Raw genomic sequence first — 19,030 nt, 5'->3', positions numbered from 1 at the left:
ATGATGACTATTTTATAAAATTATGTTTTATATTATGGAAATAATTTATATGTTATTGTATATTTATACTCTAGTGTAGCTGGCCTTTGCTCTATTTTCTTTATTATATATTATTTTATTTTAGTTGTCATATTGGTTATTGATGTGATGGCCTATGGCGGGTCGTTACATTTAAAGGTGTAAGTTGTGACAATTTATTACCTTAAAGTCCTTATTTAAATTCAAAATATAATTAAATATCAAAAGGTAGTATCATAATATTCAATATAAATATTTGAAGTCATTATATCGAAATTTTATTAGAGGAATGATTAATTAGATGTGACATTTTTTTAACCTTTGAATTTAAGATACAAGTTGTGACAACTTGATATCTTTAAATTTTTCTCCAAAATAAAAATATCCAACCAAAAATATTTTAAGTATGTACCATAATGTTGGGATGCAAGCAAAGTCCCATATCGTTCAAACAAGAGGATGGACATGGGTTTATATACACACAGTTGTCTCTATTGGTTGAGAGGCCTTTTGTGTGATGTCCAAAAACAAAACCGTGAGGGCTTGGGCCCAAAGCGGACAATATCTCACCAATGTGGAGACATGTGTATATGTGTGGTAACCCCCCTGTGCACAACAAGTGGTATCAGAGCCGATGGTTTGATCAGGTGACCAGCTCGACAAGTATGATGGCTGGCAGGTGGATCCAAGTTTGGAATCTGTGTCGAAAGTCTTCCTAACGGTGGGTCCATGTGGAAGAGAGGCTTCCCAGTGACATGGAGGGTTAGGAGGCGTGTCCCGCTGTCATGAGGGAGGTCATGATGGAGCGGTGGTGCAGACACTCTGAGGGTGAGTGAGCTCTGTGGGACCACCATCGGATAATACTCGTAGTTTCCGCTGCAGGGGAGGGTAAACCGTGGTCCTTTGTTTGAGAGGATGATTGTTGGGATGCAAGCAAAGTCCCACATCGTTCAAACAAGAGGATGGAAATGAGTTTATATACACACAGTTGTCTTCATTGGTTAAGAGGCCTTTTGGGTGATGTCCAAAAGCAAAATCGTGAGGGCTTGGGCCCAAAGCGGACAATATGTCACCAATGTGGAGACATGTGTATATGTGTGGTAACTCCCTGTGCACAACACATAGTAATAATAATATCGATGACAATAATTATAATTAAAACTAAATATTTTATTGAATTGACTTTGGTGTACACCTCAATCAATTTTATATTTTAAAATGAATGAGCTGAGACAGTTCATGAATCTTAAATTTAATAAAAAAAAATATAATTAAATATATCAACACACAAATATTTTTTTACAAAAAACTACGTGACTCTGATTCTTCATTACACATGGAGATACGTAGGAACAAGAAATAAATATTGTCTAGCCAAAAACTAAAAAATAATATTATCTTCCCTTTTATATAAAATAATAATTTTAAATCTTTTTTAAAATTCATTAGTTAAATTAGTTAAATAAAATACATTTGATAATTACAGTTAATTAATTTAGGGTGAGATAAATATTTTATAAGTTATAAATAAATTGTTTAATTAATTAAAGGTAATTGTCTTAGGACGAAAGTTGTGAAGTGCTAATACCTTCCTTACACGTAATCGACTCCTGAACTCAAAAATATAATTTTTGTAGATCATTTTCTATTTCGTGGTTTTTCTAATGTTTTTCAATAAAAATAAACATTAGTGGTGTCGCAACCGAGATCACAACGGGACGGCGAAAAATAAATTAAAAATAAGGAGTCGCCACCAATGTTATTTTTTTACGAAAAAACATTGGAAAAACCATAAAGTATAAAATAATCTATGAAAACCATATTTTTGAGTTCGGGAGTCGATTACGTATGAAGAAGGTATTAACACCTCACAATGTTCGTCCTAAGATGATTACCTTTAATTAATTAAATAACTTAATTATAATTTATAAAATATTTATCTCACTAAAATGATCAAATATATTTTATTTAACTAATTTAACTAATGCATTAAAAAAGTTAAAATTATTATTGTTATATAAAAGGAAGATAATATATTTTTTATTTTTTTGGCTCGAAAAGATTTATTTCTTGCTCCTACGTATCTCCATGTGTAATGAAGAATCAGAGTCACGTAGTTCTTTGGTAGAAAATATTTATGTGTTGATATTTTTTAATATAGGATTCTTGAACTGTCTCAACTCATTCACCTTAAAAATATAAAATTGACTAAGGTGTACACCAAAGTCAATTCAATAAAATTTTAATTATGATTATTGCTATAGATATTATTATCTTAAAAGATTTTTTGGTTGGATATTTCATTTTGGAGGAAAATCTAAAAATATCAAGTTGTCACAACTTATACCTTAAATTTAAAGGTTAAAAAGATGTCACATCTAATTAACCATCCCTCAAATAAAATCTTTGATATAATAACTTTAAATATTTATGTTGAATATTGTGGTAATATTTTGATATTTAATTATATTTTAAATAAAAACTTTAAGATAACAAATTGTCACAACTTGCACCATTAAGTTCTAGAATCAAGAGAATGTTACATTCAAATAATTCCTTTTTAAAATGATAGTTATTATGAATATACATGTTGATAATAAATATCACGGTAATTATTATTACTATTATTATTATTATTATTATTATTGTTGTTATTATTATTGTAGTCTAAATGGATTAAAAATTATGTAAACGTCTAACACATTTATATAAAGAAACAACTTAATCACATAAAATCAACCAAACTAATTTTGTTAAAACAAGAAACAAATACCATCATCTAAGATTAGGAGAATGCCAAATTTAAATAATTTTTTTTTATTTTTCCTAAAAAAATAAATGTTATTAATATTTGATATAATAATAGTAATAATAATAATTATTATCCATATCTTTAAAGTAACACGAGAACTCAATATATGGATACAAATAAAGTAATTAATTTTGCTGTAAAATAAAATAAACTCTGCTAGTCATATTAATTGTTACGCATCTTGGAACAAGGAAAAGAAAAATTTGATTGAGTGGTATACTCATTGTTACGCATTTTGGAAAAAAAAAAAGAACAAAAAAGAAAAAAAATGATTGAACAATTTCAGGGATGTTTGTTTCTAAATGGGCTTTAGCCCACATGGTCCCAAAAACGGAAAAAAGAAAAGAAAGGAAACAGTGATATTGAACCACTTGAGCCCACACAAAAAAAAAATAGACAAAAGAAACAGAAAGGGAAAAAACATAAATAAGTGGCATTAAGCCACATTTCACGCAGCAGTAGAGCAAAAAGGAGAAAAAGGTGAGTGGGACTAAAACCCTCGCATTAGGGTTACACAAGCCCTATGTGGCTTCTTTGGCTCCGTAATGGTGTCGGCCATTGACGTTGCGAAGGGGGAAAGAAGATGGCGGTAACGGAGTGGGTTGCGAATAAGGAGGAGGTTCATGGCAGCTTGACCCGCTTTGGCTTGCCGTGGCTGCGCACGACAAGTGCGTAAGGAAGAAGATGGACACGCATACCGCTGTCACCGAAAATCACCTTCGGTACCGCCGTCGCCGGAAATCGCCTCCAGTGGCGGCAAACGGCGGTGCACGGCTCACGGCGGCTTATTCATTTATATTTCCCTGGTAGTATTCATTAACCCCCTTTTTTATTTATTTTTATTTGTTTTCTATTATGACTAGGTTTTATTCGTTACAACCTTTAGGGCTTACTGAAGTTTTAGAAGAAAGGTTTCGATTCCATGATAAAAGATTCATAAAAAATTTGTTTTAATGATAGAAATAAAAAAATTCGGGAGAGTAATTGATACCCGCACTGCTTTAGCCTCTTCTTTGGCCTTATGCTTGAGCTTTCCCTGCTTGAAATTTGTTGTTGGCCTTTGTTCTCCGTTTCTCCTCTTTTCTGTCTCCCCCCATCTTATTCTTATCTTCTCCCCTTTATAGAAGAAACGTATACAAGCCAAAACATGCTGCAAAAAAAAATGCCATAGTTTGCAGTTTCGAGAATTATTTTTATGCATGGCACCAAAATCAGACTTTAACACTAACATAAAAACCTTACAGGATAAGGAAAAAAGTTATACTAGCTACAAAACACATTTGTTGATACGGAGGAAGATTTGGCTTCCCTATTTTGTCTTTTTCTAATTTTTATTATTTTTTATTTATTATTTATGGTTATTGTGTGTATTTTTTTTGTTTTAAATTTAGTTTGTAAATTATTAATTTAGAAAAATTAGTGTGATAAAATTGGTGTTTACAAGTGGCGACTTTATTGTTTTAAACTTTATATTCGTTGTCCCGTTGCGATCTCAGTTGTGACAAAGATGAGATAAAACATAAATCTAAATCAATGAAGAACTCTTCAAAGAAAACAAAAATTTCTAAATCTGGGCTATACTCAATGCCTTCTTACATAGATGCACCTATTGATTTTGAAGAATATGACCCAACAAATTTAATGTCTCACCCAATATGCTAAAAGGTAGCAAAAAGGAAGAACAAATCAAAAGTTTTTAAACCATGTTTTAACAAAAAAAATGAGTTAGGTAATATGGCACATGCAGTGGAAAAGAAAAATGATGCAATTAAACAATTGGCCGAAGTAAGGGAGGTAATGAATTTTAGTAAGATGTACGAAAGTCCTCACAAAGGACACACCTGGGATGATTGAAAGGCAACTCATAAATAATGAATTAACTTATAACTTTATTAGGCACAAGTTAGATAGTGATTGTTATTGTAATTTTATTTTAGTTGGTCCTTATTGCAAGTTAGGCTAAAAGTTATGAATTGTATATTTTTTTATTAGTTGTAAATTTTTTAGTAATTATGATTAAAAAATCAGTTTTTGTTAAAATAGTTATTATGAAATTTGTAACATTGTGTTGTGGTTGACTTGTTTATTTAAAGATTAAGGAATCCTTATAAGTTCTCTTTCTCCCTAATGTTGGGCACATGATGAGTGACGTCGGGGGTGAACAAGTTAAAATCTTCATGCCCTACTGACATCGGGCACATGAAGAATGGCGTCGAGTGTGAGTGATTCTAGAGTTCTTTGACTTGGTTACGTTGAACGTGGGATAAGTGGCACTAATCATAAGTAAATCAATGACTCTCTGCCTCATTGACCCTAAACGTAAGATGATTTGCATCGGGCGTGGATTACATAGAGACTCTATTTGATTTTTGTTAGGCGCAAAAGGATTAGTGATGGGTTTGAGTGAGCTAGAGGCTATTTGCCTCACTAGCGCCTGGTGCAGGATGAGTGATGTTGAGTGTGGATGCTAGGCACAAGTTGATCATGTTTGGCGCAAGAATGCTGAAAGAATATGAAAAATATGTTGTTGTGTGTTGTGTTGAAAATGCATGGGAAGTATTTATTATGTAGTATTGTGTTATGATATGCATGAGACATGTTGTGTTGAGTTATGTTGTCTTGTGCATGAGGCATTGTGTTAAGCCATGTTGTGATATGAATAAGTTATATTGTGTTGAGTTGTGTTGTGAATTTAAGATTAGAGGAGATGTTGTGTTAAAAGTTGAAGTATCCCATTGTATGGATATGTGTTGTGTTGCTGTAAGAGCCTAATTGTTGAAAACACTTCTTGAGAATAATTGTCTTTTGAAGTGGAATGTTGAGTCTTCTCCAAGTCCTTAGTTGATATCATATCATAACTAGGTCGAGCCATACTAGTTTATGAGCGGCCAATTTGAGTAAGGTATGAAGTAGATGGATAAAATCCTTAACTGATTACTAGAAAAATACATAGTATTTAGAGAGTAGTTGGCAGGTTAATTCCATTTAGGCTTAGTTGTTTCATACTAATGTCATGGTAGATCCACACCCAAGCTATTATACTCATAACAGTGGTACTGAACTTTCCTAATCTAAGTGGTGAAATTCAAGAAATCAGTGACGTTGTTTTAGGCATTGGTATGCCATCTATTGTGTTGACTTGACACTGGTATGCCAAATGTTGCTCACTTGATTTCCTTTTTAGGGATAAGAAACATTGTGATTCAATAAGGTTAAGCCACTTAGAATATTCAGCTGTGTTGTAAGAGATTTCTTAGTTGAAATACGTGACAATTTATAGAGTTATTGTGTTGTTAAGTTATTATACTGTAAGTTGTTGTATTGTTCATATGTTAAGTTGAAAATTGTGTTGTTCAGATGTTGAGTTGTTAAGTTGAAAATTTATGGTGTATTGTTAAACTAAGCCTTGGGTTGTTGTTGTGTTGTAAATATGATGAAGTTGTTTTATATACTTAGCTTATTTGCTTCTATATCATGTTGATTTCTTATTTATGACCTTACCCAAATGAATTTCCTTGCTGTTGAACTATGATGATCATATTTTATGGGAGCAGAGTAGGATTAGATCAGAAGATGAGAAAATTTTGAGTATCATGTTGGGGATAACAATGTTTTTGTTTGGTGTTGTTTTGAGGCAACATGTGCATAAAGTTGTTTGACTAGTAACAGTGTCTTTATGTTTTCAGTACCTTATATTAGATTTATATTTGTATATATGTATAGGGTTTTATTATAATTCCATAAGGAGCTTTATGTTTTCATGTTAAACTTGATAGGAACTATTTTATATTTTCTATATCCTATACATGTTTTTATTACATGAATGTACAAATATTGTTGCATGGTAACTTTAGTGTAGTTGAATTAATTATATTTTTTTATTGCGTAGTTGTTAAGTTATAAAGTGTAATGACCTAACATATTATTACAAAAATAGTCATTATGAAACTAGTCGTGATGAAACTTGCTATTGCAAAACAAGTTGTTATGCACAATAATATATAGTAGATTTATACTTGTTGTATCTTATTCTCGATTTTGTTTTTATCAAAACCTCCATTTTTTCTCTCCTTAACTTCACACTTAAGTTTGCTACATAATGGATTTAGACATTGAATTTGATACTTTTTAAAACCAAATTATAAATGAGGGACTTGAAGATAATACAGACGAAGAAATAATGAGGATAATACTCAAGATATAACAAAAATCTTACAACACCACTTGTTAAAGAATTTTTTTTAATGATGATAGATCAATATCATGAAGAGGGACACAATTGATAGTTCATAATTACTTCTCTAATAATATAGTTTATATAGATGCTCAATTTCAATGAAGGTTTTGAATATAAAGACATGTGTCCCTTCAAATTGTAGAAGCCCATGGTCATCATAATGAATATTTCTAGATGAAGGTTGTTGCAATTTAGGAAGGGTCTTTCACCGTTGCAGAAATGCATTATCGTTACTCCTACATTGGTATGCAGATCAAATAATATAGATGATTATGTTCGAATTTAGTAAAAATTTTGTTGTGAAGTGTTTAAAGAGATTTGTATAAGGTGCATGCACGATATTTAAAGATGAATACTCCAAAAGGCCTACCAATGAAGGTATTGGACGACTACTCCAAATGGGGAACACACATGGATTTTCTAAGTATGTTTGATTCTATTGATTGTATGCACTAAGAATGAAAGAAATTGTCCAATTACTTGAAAAAGACAATTTTGTTGAAGTGATGATGAGAAACCTACGATCACACTTGAAACTATGACATTACATTACATGTAGATTTGGCACTTCAAATTCAAATAATGACATTTATATGTCAAATGCATCAAATGTGTTTAATGGCATTTGGTTAGAAAATCTCATGTTGTGTAATATACAGTGAAGAAAACCAAATATCAACCAAATGGTATTTACCTGAAGTGGACTACATTGGTGAAGACCATCCCTATGTCATAAGAAGAAAAGATAAAATTATTTACTTAATGACAAGAATCAACAAGAAAATATTTGGAAGTGACCTTTGGAATGTTGTAATCTTGATTTGTAACTATTTGTGGTTCAACATGTGTTTGACATGTCAATTCTTTGAAGAATTGATAATGTTAATTTATACTTATAATTATTGGTCATTTTATATTTTATTATATCAATTTTCTTTTAGCTTTTAACCAGCTCAGTCCTTATTTTAATGATTTTTAGTAATTAATTGGAATGCGATTACCATTAATTGTACAAGAAATGACACATGGAAGTGAAGTAAGAAGAATTATTGAAGGCCATGTCGAAGATTACACAATGCTAGATGTCATCAATCTTGGCAAAAAAAACCTTTGTCTCGTTCTTACTGGGCGCACCTCTACCCACACTTGGCTTGACCCTTGTAGAGAAGTTTTTTTTCTTATTTGTGTGCCTATGCCCAATGTATGTTAGCCTACATGAGGCGTCATTTTTATTACATGATACTTTTGGAACGTTTTATTCTTCTCTTTGATGGTTTGAGGACACTTTTCATCATTTTGAAGCTAGGATGAGTTTGGAGACTTCCTAAGGCTGCTAGGGTTTTTACATCACTTCCAAGCTCTCCTCTCCACCTTCCATGATCCCCTTCGTTTTCTTTTTTACACTCTTTGTGACAATGAGGAGCTAATTTCATCATTGTTGAGATTAGATGTAACCAACTAAACTCTCATGTAACTTATATTAATTATATATGCATGTGGGTGTGTGCACATGTGTGTCTTTCCATTTCAATGTTAGTATTTTGTTTCTAATCTTAATGCTTGTCGTGAATTGATCAATCATAACTTAATATTTGATTTATTAGTTATTGAAAAATACCTTTTGTAAATTTAGACTGGAACAAAATACCTAATGGAGCTTATATCTAGGAACAAAACTTGACCCATTAGTTGTTTTAAATCATTTTTATTGATGCAAGTCCAATTATTAAGTATTTAAGGGATTCTTAATAAGGAAACTTAGCTCTTTCCTCTAAAATATTAGGTTTTAAGTAAACTAGTTGGTTGAAATTAACATTAAATGTGAAAAAAGATTTAAGTGTTTTTAAATACAAGAAAGTGAGGTATGGTGAAGTCCATTCCCAACATTAACATATCATTTCATTTCTTATTTAAACCGCCTTCTAAGTGTTTACTAAAAATACCAAAAGGAACTCTACCTTTTTTTATATATAGTTTTTATTAGTGAGGTTAAGTGAAGTTTAATTTCAACATTAACATATCATTTCATTTCTTATCTAAATTGCCTTCTAAGTGTTTATAAAAAAAATACCAAAAAGAAATTTACCTTTATTTTACATAGTTTTTATTTCTTTTATTAATCAATATCATTTAATAAAATATTCTTTAGTTTAAATTAGTTATTGAATGTATTTATTGTCGTGTATTGTATAGGTCATTTGGGAGACAATATTTACTTATCATTAACTACTTGTGCAACTGATACGCTTGCCAAAAATACCCTAACAAGAGTATAATGTATGTATGCATCATATTACATAACATAATTCTTGAAGATGGAAGAACAATATAAATTATGAATATGATAATAAAGGTAAAAATGTCTTGACTATTAATGCATCTAATGGTTCTCATCCTATTTCTTTTGGTAATAAAAAGAGGACACATCTTCATGATAGACAATAATACCAACAATTTCAAAATGACTTTGTAGAACATATTTGACAATGTTTCAAACTTGAGAATCACAAAAAATATTTTATATTTATTGTTCTAAATAATTTATCATTATGTATTTTTCATCATTATGTAATTTCTTTATTTTAATATTTTATTTTATACACATTAAAATAATTATGTGAATTTTATTATTGATTTTTTTATACATATTAAAATATTATTTATCATGTTTAATTAACTTTATATTTAATTATAATAATTAAAATATTGTAAAAAATGAAGTGTAAATAAAAAATTATAAAAGTATAGATCATTTATAAGATTTTACATTGGAACAAAATTTATAAAATATAAGTGATGCAATATGGTAAGTCTCATTTAAAGTGGAATAAAAACATTGGTGAGTTGCTTGTACAACTAACACTGGAAATAAAATTGTCAAAATAGACTTGATTTTATTAACCCGATAAATGTGACATGTTGGATTGCAAAAAAAATTAGGGCCAAATGTCATTTTGCCTTAACCTGACTCAAATTTTTAATAACTCAAATTGGACTTCTTCATGATGAATTAGGTTAACCTATGGTTCAAATTTAATTATTAATATTATCTATAATTATTACGATAATAAATGGTAAATTTAGTATTATATATATTGTTAATGTCATTTTAAAGTTAATATTTTATGCCTATTAAGTTTTTTTTTATAATTTTTTTAACATTTACGTATTCTCACATAGTTAATATACTTTATTTTATTTATATTATTATGCATTATAATTTGCTATTTTATAATATAAATCTACATTTTCTTATTTTAGTTTATAGTAATAAAAAAATATTTTATTAACTTATTATTAAAAAAGCTAATTTACTTAAATACTTTTTTACTTTAAAAATTTGATTGGTCCATGAGTTGATCAGTTTAGCTTGCGACTATGGATTGAGTTGGACAAAACAAAATTTAGCCTTATAACATCTCTGTTCTTATTTGTAAAACTCAATTTAAAACAATTGTTTGTTTTTTTATATAAGGCTCAATTCATTTGGTCTCATATACTAATTATTTTTATACTAATTAAAATGTGTTCTCTTAATTTGATAAGTCATATTAATTATAATCTCTTAAAAAAATATGCACTCTAATTAATTAAAAGGAAGATGAGTATTACTTATGAGAGATAAATAGTATAAGACATAATTGGTTAAAAGATATATGAATATCAATTAGAAAAAAAATAGTATAAGGGTAGTTTTAGAAAAAAAATATATAAATAAGACATATTTATTATCAACTAAATTAACTACCTTTATTAATCTTGATAATGTAGATAATTTGATCTTCTTTATAAAAACAAAGCTAATATCAAATTCTCTTAGTCCAACTAACTTAAAAATGTGTAAGGATGATAAAACGAGTTATGACTTGTAGGTTAACCTGTTGACTTTTCAAAAATTTGGTGTGTTGAGTTAGACATCTTGGCCCCCCATCTCGCTTGGCCTACTAGCTCGTCATGCCAAATGGCTAATGACAGAAGTGGGTTGACTCATCTGATTATTTATTTATCATTATTATTATTATCTTATTTTTAATGTTAAGTTTAAATAAATCACATAAAATAATTAAAAATTATTATATTATTATTATATATTTATTTTATTATGTAGTAAATCAAATTAAATTTATTATAATTTAATAATTATTTTATTATTTAAATACATTAATTTATGTGAGTCTTTTTAAATATTAAAAAGAAATATGTAAAAAAAAAAATATCTGACCCACTTTCACCTAACAAGTCATTCTAACTTGATCTTATTTTTGGTCAAATCAAATCAAATTGATCCACTTTTCAATCCCTAAAAACGTGTTGGCATGTGATGGACTAATGGAAAAAAAAATTCAAATCGACAACTTTAATTACATATACTCGTATAAAATGTATTCCAATATATTAAAAAAAAAACTAGAAATAAGTTCACATTTTTCAAATAAAAATAAAATCAGGAAACCTTTTCTAACTTTATCCCATCTACCATGTACCAATAAAACATCCCCATCTACCATTTTTACGTGGGTGTCACAACTCACAAGATCATTCCACTTTCCATATCCATATCCCATAATCCAAACACAAAATACCTAGCCCCCGTTTTTGTCTTGTGCCAAATTCTGAATAACCAAGGTTGTCCAAATTCACCTTTTCTTCCCAAACTTCTCCAATTCTTAATTTCCATTGCCAAGGCTTCAGATTTGGCTCTTTACAACAACATCACTGTGGCCATGGCTACAGTGTCAGCAGTGGTGTCTTCTTCCCCCACGGGTCACCCCCCTCGTTCCTTTTCAAACCCCACCACATCACTCCCTTTCAAAACCACTTCCATCACAAGATCAGAAACAAGAACCAGAACTAGAACCAGGTTAACTTGGCTGAACCCTCACCCACGTGGTGCTTTAATTGAGGCAACACCACCACCAAATTCTGCTCTTTCACCTTCACCAAAAGATGGATCCTTCAAGGTGCTTGCGCTTCCAGAGACTCGTGCTGATGATCTTCAAGCCGAGGCCAGAGCCTTGGCTCGTGCTGCCAATGCTTCTGTCTACACCCCTCAGCTTGTGGCCTCCAAATACGGCTCCCAACCCCTCAAGGTTCTTCTCTCTCTTCCAAAGTTTAAGTCTTTTCGGGGATATCAATTGTGGGTGTCAATGGTTTTTGTGAAATGATGAGACCCTTTTTGTGGTAGGTGGTGGGGAGGGCCCTTAAGGTTCTGAGTGCGTTGGGTTTGTTCGGGTTGAAGCTGTTGGTGGACCAGAGAAGTGGGGTGCTTGATCAGAATAAAAGGATTCGTGCAATTGAGCTTAGGGACTCATTCACAAGGCTGGGACCAACTTTTGTCAAATTGGGTCAGGGGTTGTCTACTAGACCTGATATCTGCCCACCTGAGTATCTGGAGGAGCTCTCTCAACTTCAAGTATTGAATTTATCTTCGCTTTTAGCTCTTTATTTGATTGGTGTAGTGTGTAGTGTAGCCTGTTAGATTTTTCTAGTGAGCATGTTCTAGGGGTTGATTAACTTGGCATTGAGTGAGAATTTTGAATGGTTAAGTAATTATGAGTCTGTTTGAGTAAACTTCTCTAGAATTACTTAATATTGATGATGACAACAACAAAGCCTTATCCTACTAGATGAGGTTGACTACATGGAACACATGACACTATTTGGTTTGGTTAAAAGCCAAAGTAAAGGATTAAAGGAATATTATGTTTTTTTATACCCGTTCCCAAGAAGGAGGACGCTTGTGTTAAGCCCTTGAACTAATGTAAAAGTAGCTGATATACCAAACATGGATCGCTCACAATGTTGATGATATCTTGTGAAAATTTATTCACTTATGTAGTGGAGTCACGAGTGAGTTGTGGCCTTTATATGTCTGTTTGTGCTGTGAAGATGTTTATGAATTAATTGGTTACTTAGGTTGCCTTGATTATTTCTGTGCTTTATCAGGACGGATTGCCAACGTTTCCTGATGATCAGGCCTTTGCATGCATAGAGAGGGAATTAGGACAATCTCTTGACTCTATTTTCTCTACTATATCTCCAACGGCTGTAGCGGCAGCTAGTTTGGGTCAAGTTTACAAGGCCCAATTGAAGTACTCTGGGAAACTTGTTGCTGTTAAGGTGCAACGCCCGGACATTGAAGAAGCTATAGGATTGGACTTTTACCTAATTAGAGGTCTAGGGTTTCTAATAAATAAATATGTGGACTTTATCACCAGTGATGTTGTTGCGCTTATTGATGAATTTGCACGAAGGGTCTTTCAAGAGCTCAACTATGTGCAGGTTAGTTCTTCTGCCAATACCCAAATTTTTATTTTAGTTGCAGCTAAGCATGCATGATTCATCAATTACCAAGTTTCACATCTTGGTTTTTCTTTAAGAAAAAATAACAATGGTTTCCGTTATCATTTATAATTCAAATCTTCCCTAGGGGGTGATGTATGTGTTGCATATTAACAGATAGAGATACATATTTGTAAATTGTGTAAGATATTTGTTGGGATTGAATGTTAATTTTTACAGGTTTCTGCAGGAGGGACAAAATGCAAAGAGGTTCAAAAAATTGTATGCTGACAAGGAAGATATCTTGGTTCCTGATGTTTTCTGGGACTATACAAGTGCTAAAGTACTAACAATGGAGTGGGTTGATGGAGTCAAACTAAATGAGCAAGAAGCAATTGAGAGACAAGGATTAAAAGTCTTGGATCTGGTAAATACAGGCATACAGTGCAGTCTCAGACAATTACTTGAGTATGGATATTTTCATGCAGATCCTCATCCTGGGAATCTTTTGGCAACACCTGAGGGAAAACTTGCTTTTCTTGATTTTGGCATGATGAGTGAGACTCCAGAAGGTGCAAGATATGCCATAATTGGTCATGTTGTTCACTTGGTTAACCGAGACTATGAGGCCATGGCTCGCGACTACTATGATCTTGATTTTTTATCTAGGGATGTTGATGTATCTCCAATTGTGCCAGCACTTCGAAACTTTTTTGATGATGCACTTAATTATACTGTGAGTGAGCTTAACTTCAAGACACTAGTGGATGGTCTGGGAAATGTTTTGTATCAGTACCCCTTTACTGGTGAGATAATACTATGCTTTTCAATGACTTATTCCTATAAATTTCTTTCTCAATATTAGAGGAATGACTTATAAATATTTACTGGTTATTTCTAAATCCTAACTTTTTTGCAGACTCTGATTGGTTGACTTTTGTTTTTCTGTTCTTTTCCCCTTCTGTTGACAGTTCCAGCATACTATGCATTAATATTAAGGTCTCTCACTGTTTTAGAAGGCTTAGCATTGTATGCTGATCCCAATTTTAAGGTCCTGGCTGCATCATACCCCTATTTTGCTAAAAGGCTCCTAACAGATCCAAATCCATATCTAAGAGATGCTCTAATTGAGTTGCTTTTCAAGGATGGGAAGTTCAGGTATGAAATCTGCTACTTTCTTAAGTCCATCTTTCTTTGAATGTGTTGATGTAGAATAATTCATTCATAGTAAGTACACTTGAATATTCATTGATCTGGTCCAGTGCAGATGGAATAGACTTGAAAACCTGCTTGTCCAGGGGAGAAAGGATAAAGACTTCTCTGCTAAAGAGGCTTTGCAACCTGTCCTGAAGGTATTATTGAGTCCAGATGGTGAAGATCTGAGGACTCTAGTTATAAAAGAGGCTGTTCGTGTGTCAGAAGCTTTTACCCTTGGCACAATTTCTGAAACATACCGGTATATTCCTAACTTTGTTAGGACCCTAGTCTTCAATGGCAATGCAAATGGACCCTTTACAGTGCCAGAAACTGAAATGCGAAGCATGATAGAGCTTAGAGATCAAGTGATTAGAATATGGGGACTTCTTCAATCCTCTCATGATTTTGATCCTACTATTTTGCTACCATTACTACAGGTAAGATCTTACATTTGCAATTGCAGCATCATTGTAATTCGGATAACTATTCAGTCTTCTGTGTCTTTTGCCTTATTTTATGCTGTTACTACTAAGATGAATAACTCAAAAAATACTTTATATTATGAGTTGGACATATATGAACATATATACATTAAATTTGGAGGAATTCAGCAGAAGTTCAAATTCAAAATTGGTGATTATTGTTAATTTGATATACTTTTAACAGAGCATTTTGCAAATATCATTGCATACTAAATTGAAAGGGAGTTGGTTGAACATTTTAATGTTGGAGCATCTAAAGATGTTGTATGATGGGGGATATGGAGTATTAGGTTAAGGAATTTGATAATTGAAAAACATGTCATGCAACCAAAATATAGCAGCCAATAACTGTAGGCCTCAATCAACATTAAAGCAAAGGCAATGATATTAAGGGCTAAGATGATCTTGAAAAGTGAACTGTATGGTATTAAATTTAGTTATAGGACAGTAACTTTTAAAATTTACATTAATAATTTAATTTCTTGTAGTGTATTTAGTGGAATTAAATTGAAAATTTTCAGATTTAATATAAAACCTCTCTAATCAAATGCTTTTAATTGTAATTGTAATTTTACAAAAGAATAATGTTTAAATATGAACAGGTCCTTGACCAACCTGAGGCACGCAGACTTGGGGGGCGTGTTGTGGGTGGGATTACTCAACGTCTTGCTGCACGCGTTCTTCAGCAAGTACTCCGGGTTCCAACACCAGCTTCAGAATAGATTTGGTGGCACCGTAAAGGCTAGATAAGGCATGCATATTATATATTTTCCCCATGTAGTTTGAATTACTTTTGTGGTGCTCAAGGTTTATTGAGATCTAATTACTGGTTTCAATTGTCATAGTGTGTTGTGACAGTGTAGTCCATTCTTATTTGGTTGACTGGACCATATGTCGGTCAATGATATTCTGTCCTTGCTTCTGCTAATATTTTTAGTGTCTTCCTTTTTTTGCCAGGCTATTGTGGACAGGGAAGATAGGAGTTACATTCTTAACAGAAGAATATAGAAGTGAGATATTGATTCTTGCGAAAATTGTTTGATTCTCTTTTATGTTTCTTATCCTCCAATTTTGTCCAAAAATCTGTATATATGTGATTTATTCATCATTATTGATGATGGGTCATAATGATCAGCATCAAGATATCACAATAATTATAATAGCAATTGGTATCTCATTGTTCTTACATGCACATGTTGCTGTTTATCTTTTGATATGGGATATTTTTCTTACATGTGTTGCTTTTCTTACATGTATTGTACCTGGAATCGTTTGTGACTTTTAAGTTTTTGAGGGGATATAAAGCCGAATTTGTGTGCACAATGTTGGTCATTGTGGCTGTCATGATTTGAATCTTAATCTATTTTTGTAGTTTATATTTCACTTGGTTAGCTATAAAGTGAGCTATTTGACTTACCAAAATGTTTCTTTATGTTTAAATGCTTTTTATGGTATTTTTAATTATTGATCCTGAATTTTACAATTCATGATATGGTGTGATTCACGATTTGAAAAAGAGGCCTTATGATTCGCAGTTTGGATCGTGGTTTGATAAACATGGTTTGTAAGTTCAACCGTAAATTTTCATATCAATGATATTAACCATACTATATTCTTTAGTGTAATTCATTACTGAAAAGAAGTCAAATTTGGGTCAAATAGTGTGTAATTTACCCATGATAGTATTTTTATGAATGAGTTATTATCAAGCTTTTACAAAATAGCTTTTGATGGCTACCATCCTGAATGAAGACAAAGGGCATGTCATTTGAGGACATATGGGTAGCACTTCCTAATAAGTGATTATTTGCTTGTGACAAATGAGTAATTGCTTAAATAAGTAGTTTATGATAAAAAATGTGATAAACCGAAATGGAAATTATAGGGACATATGTTTACATCAGAGAAAGAAAAAGAAATCAAGAGAGATTGTACTTGCGTTTTGTACTCGTACTTGATGTATGACATGTTTTGTTTCACACATCCAATGTGATTTTGAATAGCTAATAGTTATAAATTTTACATTTCAAATGAGATTCTTTTATTCTCAATGAGTTTTCAAACAAGTCGGTAGTTAATGAAAATCATTCATTCATAATTCGGCGAATCATATTCATTGGATGAAAGATTGAACTATTTGTATTTTATCTCACTAAATCTGACTGTGAAGGCGTGGTTTTTCTTAAACTAAGAATGAGTTTGAGTTTCTTGAAACTAGAAACGTATTTCAATTTACGGTTGTAGACTTTAAACACACCTTTATTTACTCAAAAAACATGGGTTATATTGTTTTTTGGAAAAAAAAAACGTGAGTTGTTTTGAATCAAATTAGATTATCATTCTGGTATAAAATTTTATTATATCTAAACCTTTTTGGGTAGAAATGTATATTATGTTTTATTGTAAACTAGTATTTTAGTATGTGCATTGTACAAAAATATTTATTATATATAATTAAAATTTATAATAAGTTATATATAAAAATAAATATCATATTTAAATATATAAATTATGTTTAAAGTTTATATAAATAAATATTTTTAAAAGTTATATTTTAGATTTATGATAAATAATTTATATTGTAACAAAATATTTATTTTTATTTATTGATGATTTATTTTAAAATTTAATATTTAATTCATAAATAATTATGACTAAATTATATAAGAAGTTAAAAAAGAATATCTATAAATCTTGTTAAAAAAAAGTCCCCTAAAAACATTTTTACAAATTGTATTTAATATATAGAAGTTGATTTATCGTGAAAATATTTTTTTTTAAATGAATATACTTTAAGTTAAATTCATTTTCTTATCAAAATTAAATGTATAAAATCATGATTATTAATTTAAAATTTTGTAAATTTTATTAACTCGAATATACACTACACTGGAACTGAATTATAAATGAAATGTCTTAGTTCTCCCTGGTTATTTATTCTTCATTTTTACGACTTTGAGGTCACTTGAGTGTCTCTTTAGTTTTTATTTTATTTTATATATATATATATATTATTTTTTTTTATATTAAGGAGATATAATTCATTTCTACCATATTGGTTATTGTAGGGATGTAGTAGTATCTCCCAAATTTCATGATCAAATTAGAAATTGAATCTTGATCCTTAATTAATAAATACAAATATCAAATCACTTATATTAACCATATTTAGTGTCTCTTCATTCTTGTAAGCACTTGTATTTGGACCAAAATTAGATTTAGCATCATATTTATGGTCTATAAACATTTCATCTCTGGAACACATTGTTTTAATCTTAGTAACTAAAATCAGCATTAATTGTCAAGATGAAACATCATTTTTGATTGGTGAATAAGTATTAATTTATCATTGTTTTTTAGGATTAAATCCAGGTGTAGGGCTCGTACCTACATATATAAGGAAAACATGTATATATTTGAATATGAAATCAGAGACCTTTGTGATGAGAAGTTATTAACTAGCTGAACCAATCACAAGATGGCTGCAATATTTGATTCCTAATGACAACAACTATGCTAGAAAAAACTACAATGGGCTCTGGGTCCAAATTTTGGGCAGGTGTGGGCTTTTTACCCTTCAATTTCTTAAGCCCATTTGATATGCTGTGTTGTTTGTTGCTAAATGATAAATTAACAAATGAAGAAAACAAAAGAAAAAAGCATGGTAGAATATATAATTATTTAGATGCCAGCTTTGTTTATTCTTTATTTTTGTCTTTTTATAAGACTTGTATAATCTTTTGGGTGAACTACAATTACATCTCTTCATGTTTATAACAAAAATTCATTCAATACCTCTCTTATTTTTTAGTCCAACTCAAAATTCTCTTTAATTTATAACAATATAACACCATGACCATGCCTTCTTATTTACACCCACTTCCCCTGATTTTTTTTTATTATACAATTACACAGATTAAAAGAATTCATAGTAATATGAAAAAGGAGTATCAAGTGTAATTTCATTAAACATTTTGAGATGTGAGTAACTTGTTTGGTTGG

At 30.9% G+C, this 19,030-nt stretch overlaps 1 protein-coding gene and 1 long non-coding RNA gene across 3 annotated transcripts; both read left to right on the top strand.

Moving 5' to 3' along the window:
* Positions 1–2,840: 2,840 nt before the first annotated feature.
* LOC109815537 (uncharacterized) lies at positions 2,841–8,598 on the top strand. 2 transcript variants are annotated; one of them, XR_002241190.3, is made up of 2 exons: positions 2,841–3,636; positions 8,084–8,598. It is a non-coding gene; the product is annotated as an uncharacterized LOC109815537 (long non-coding RNA). The 2 variants fall into 2 exon arrangements; XR_002241189.3 differs by having other exon boundaries at positions 8,047–8,598.
* A 2,979-nt stretch (positions 8,599–11,577) lies between these two features.
* LOC109815549 (protein ACTIVITY OF BC1 COMPLEX KINASE 3, chloroplastic) lies at positions 11,578–16,262 on the top strand. The gene is made up of 8 exons (XM_020380301.3): positions 11,578–12,157; positions 12,253–12,480; positions 13,014–13,349; positions 13,600–14,155; positions 14,321–14,507; positions 14,617–14,983; positions 15,631–15,779; positions 15,986–16,262. The coding sequence occupies exons 1-7, from the start codon at positions 11,792–11,794 to the stop codon at positions 15,748–15,750; spliced, it is 2,160 nt and encodes a 719-aa protein (XP_020235890.2). The 5' UTR covers positions 11,578–11,791; the 3' UTR covers positions 15,751–15,779; positions 15,986–16,262.
* Positions 16,263–19,030: the final 2,768 nt, after the last annotated feature.

The sequence above is a fragment of the Cajanus cajan genome, chromosome 3 (genome assembly GCF_000230855.2).
Source record: "Cajanus cajan strain Asha chromosome 3, NIPB_CcT2T_4, whole genome shotgun sequence".
NCBI classification, from domain to species: domain Eukaryota; kingdom Viridiplantae; phylum Streptophyta; class Magnoliopsida; order Fabales; family Fabaceae; genus Cajanus; species Cajanus cajan.
This window is presented reverse-complemented; position numbering and strand designations above follow the sequence as displayed.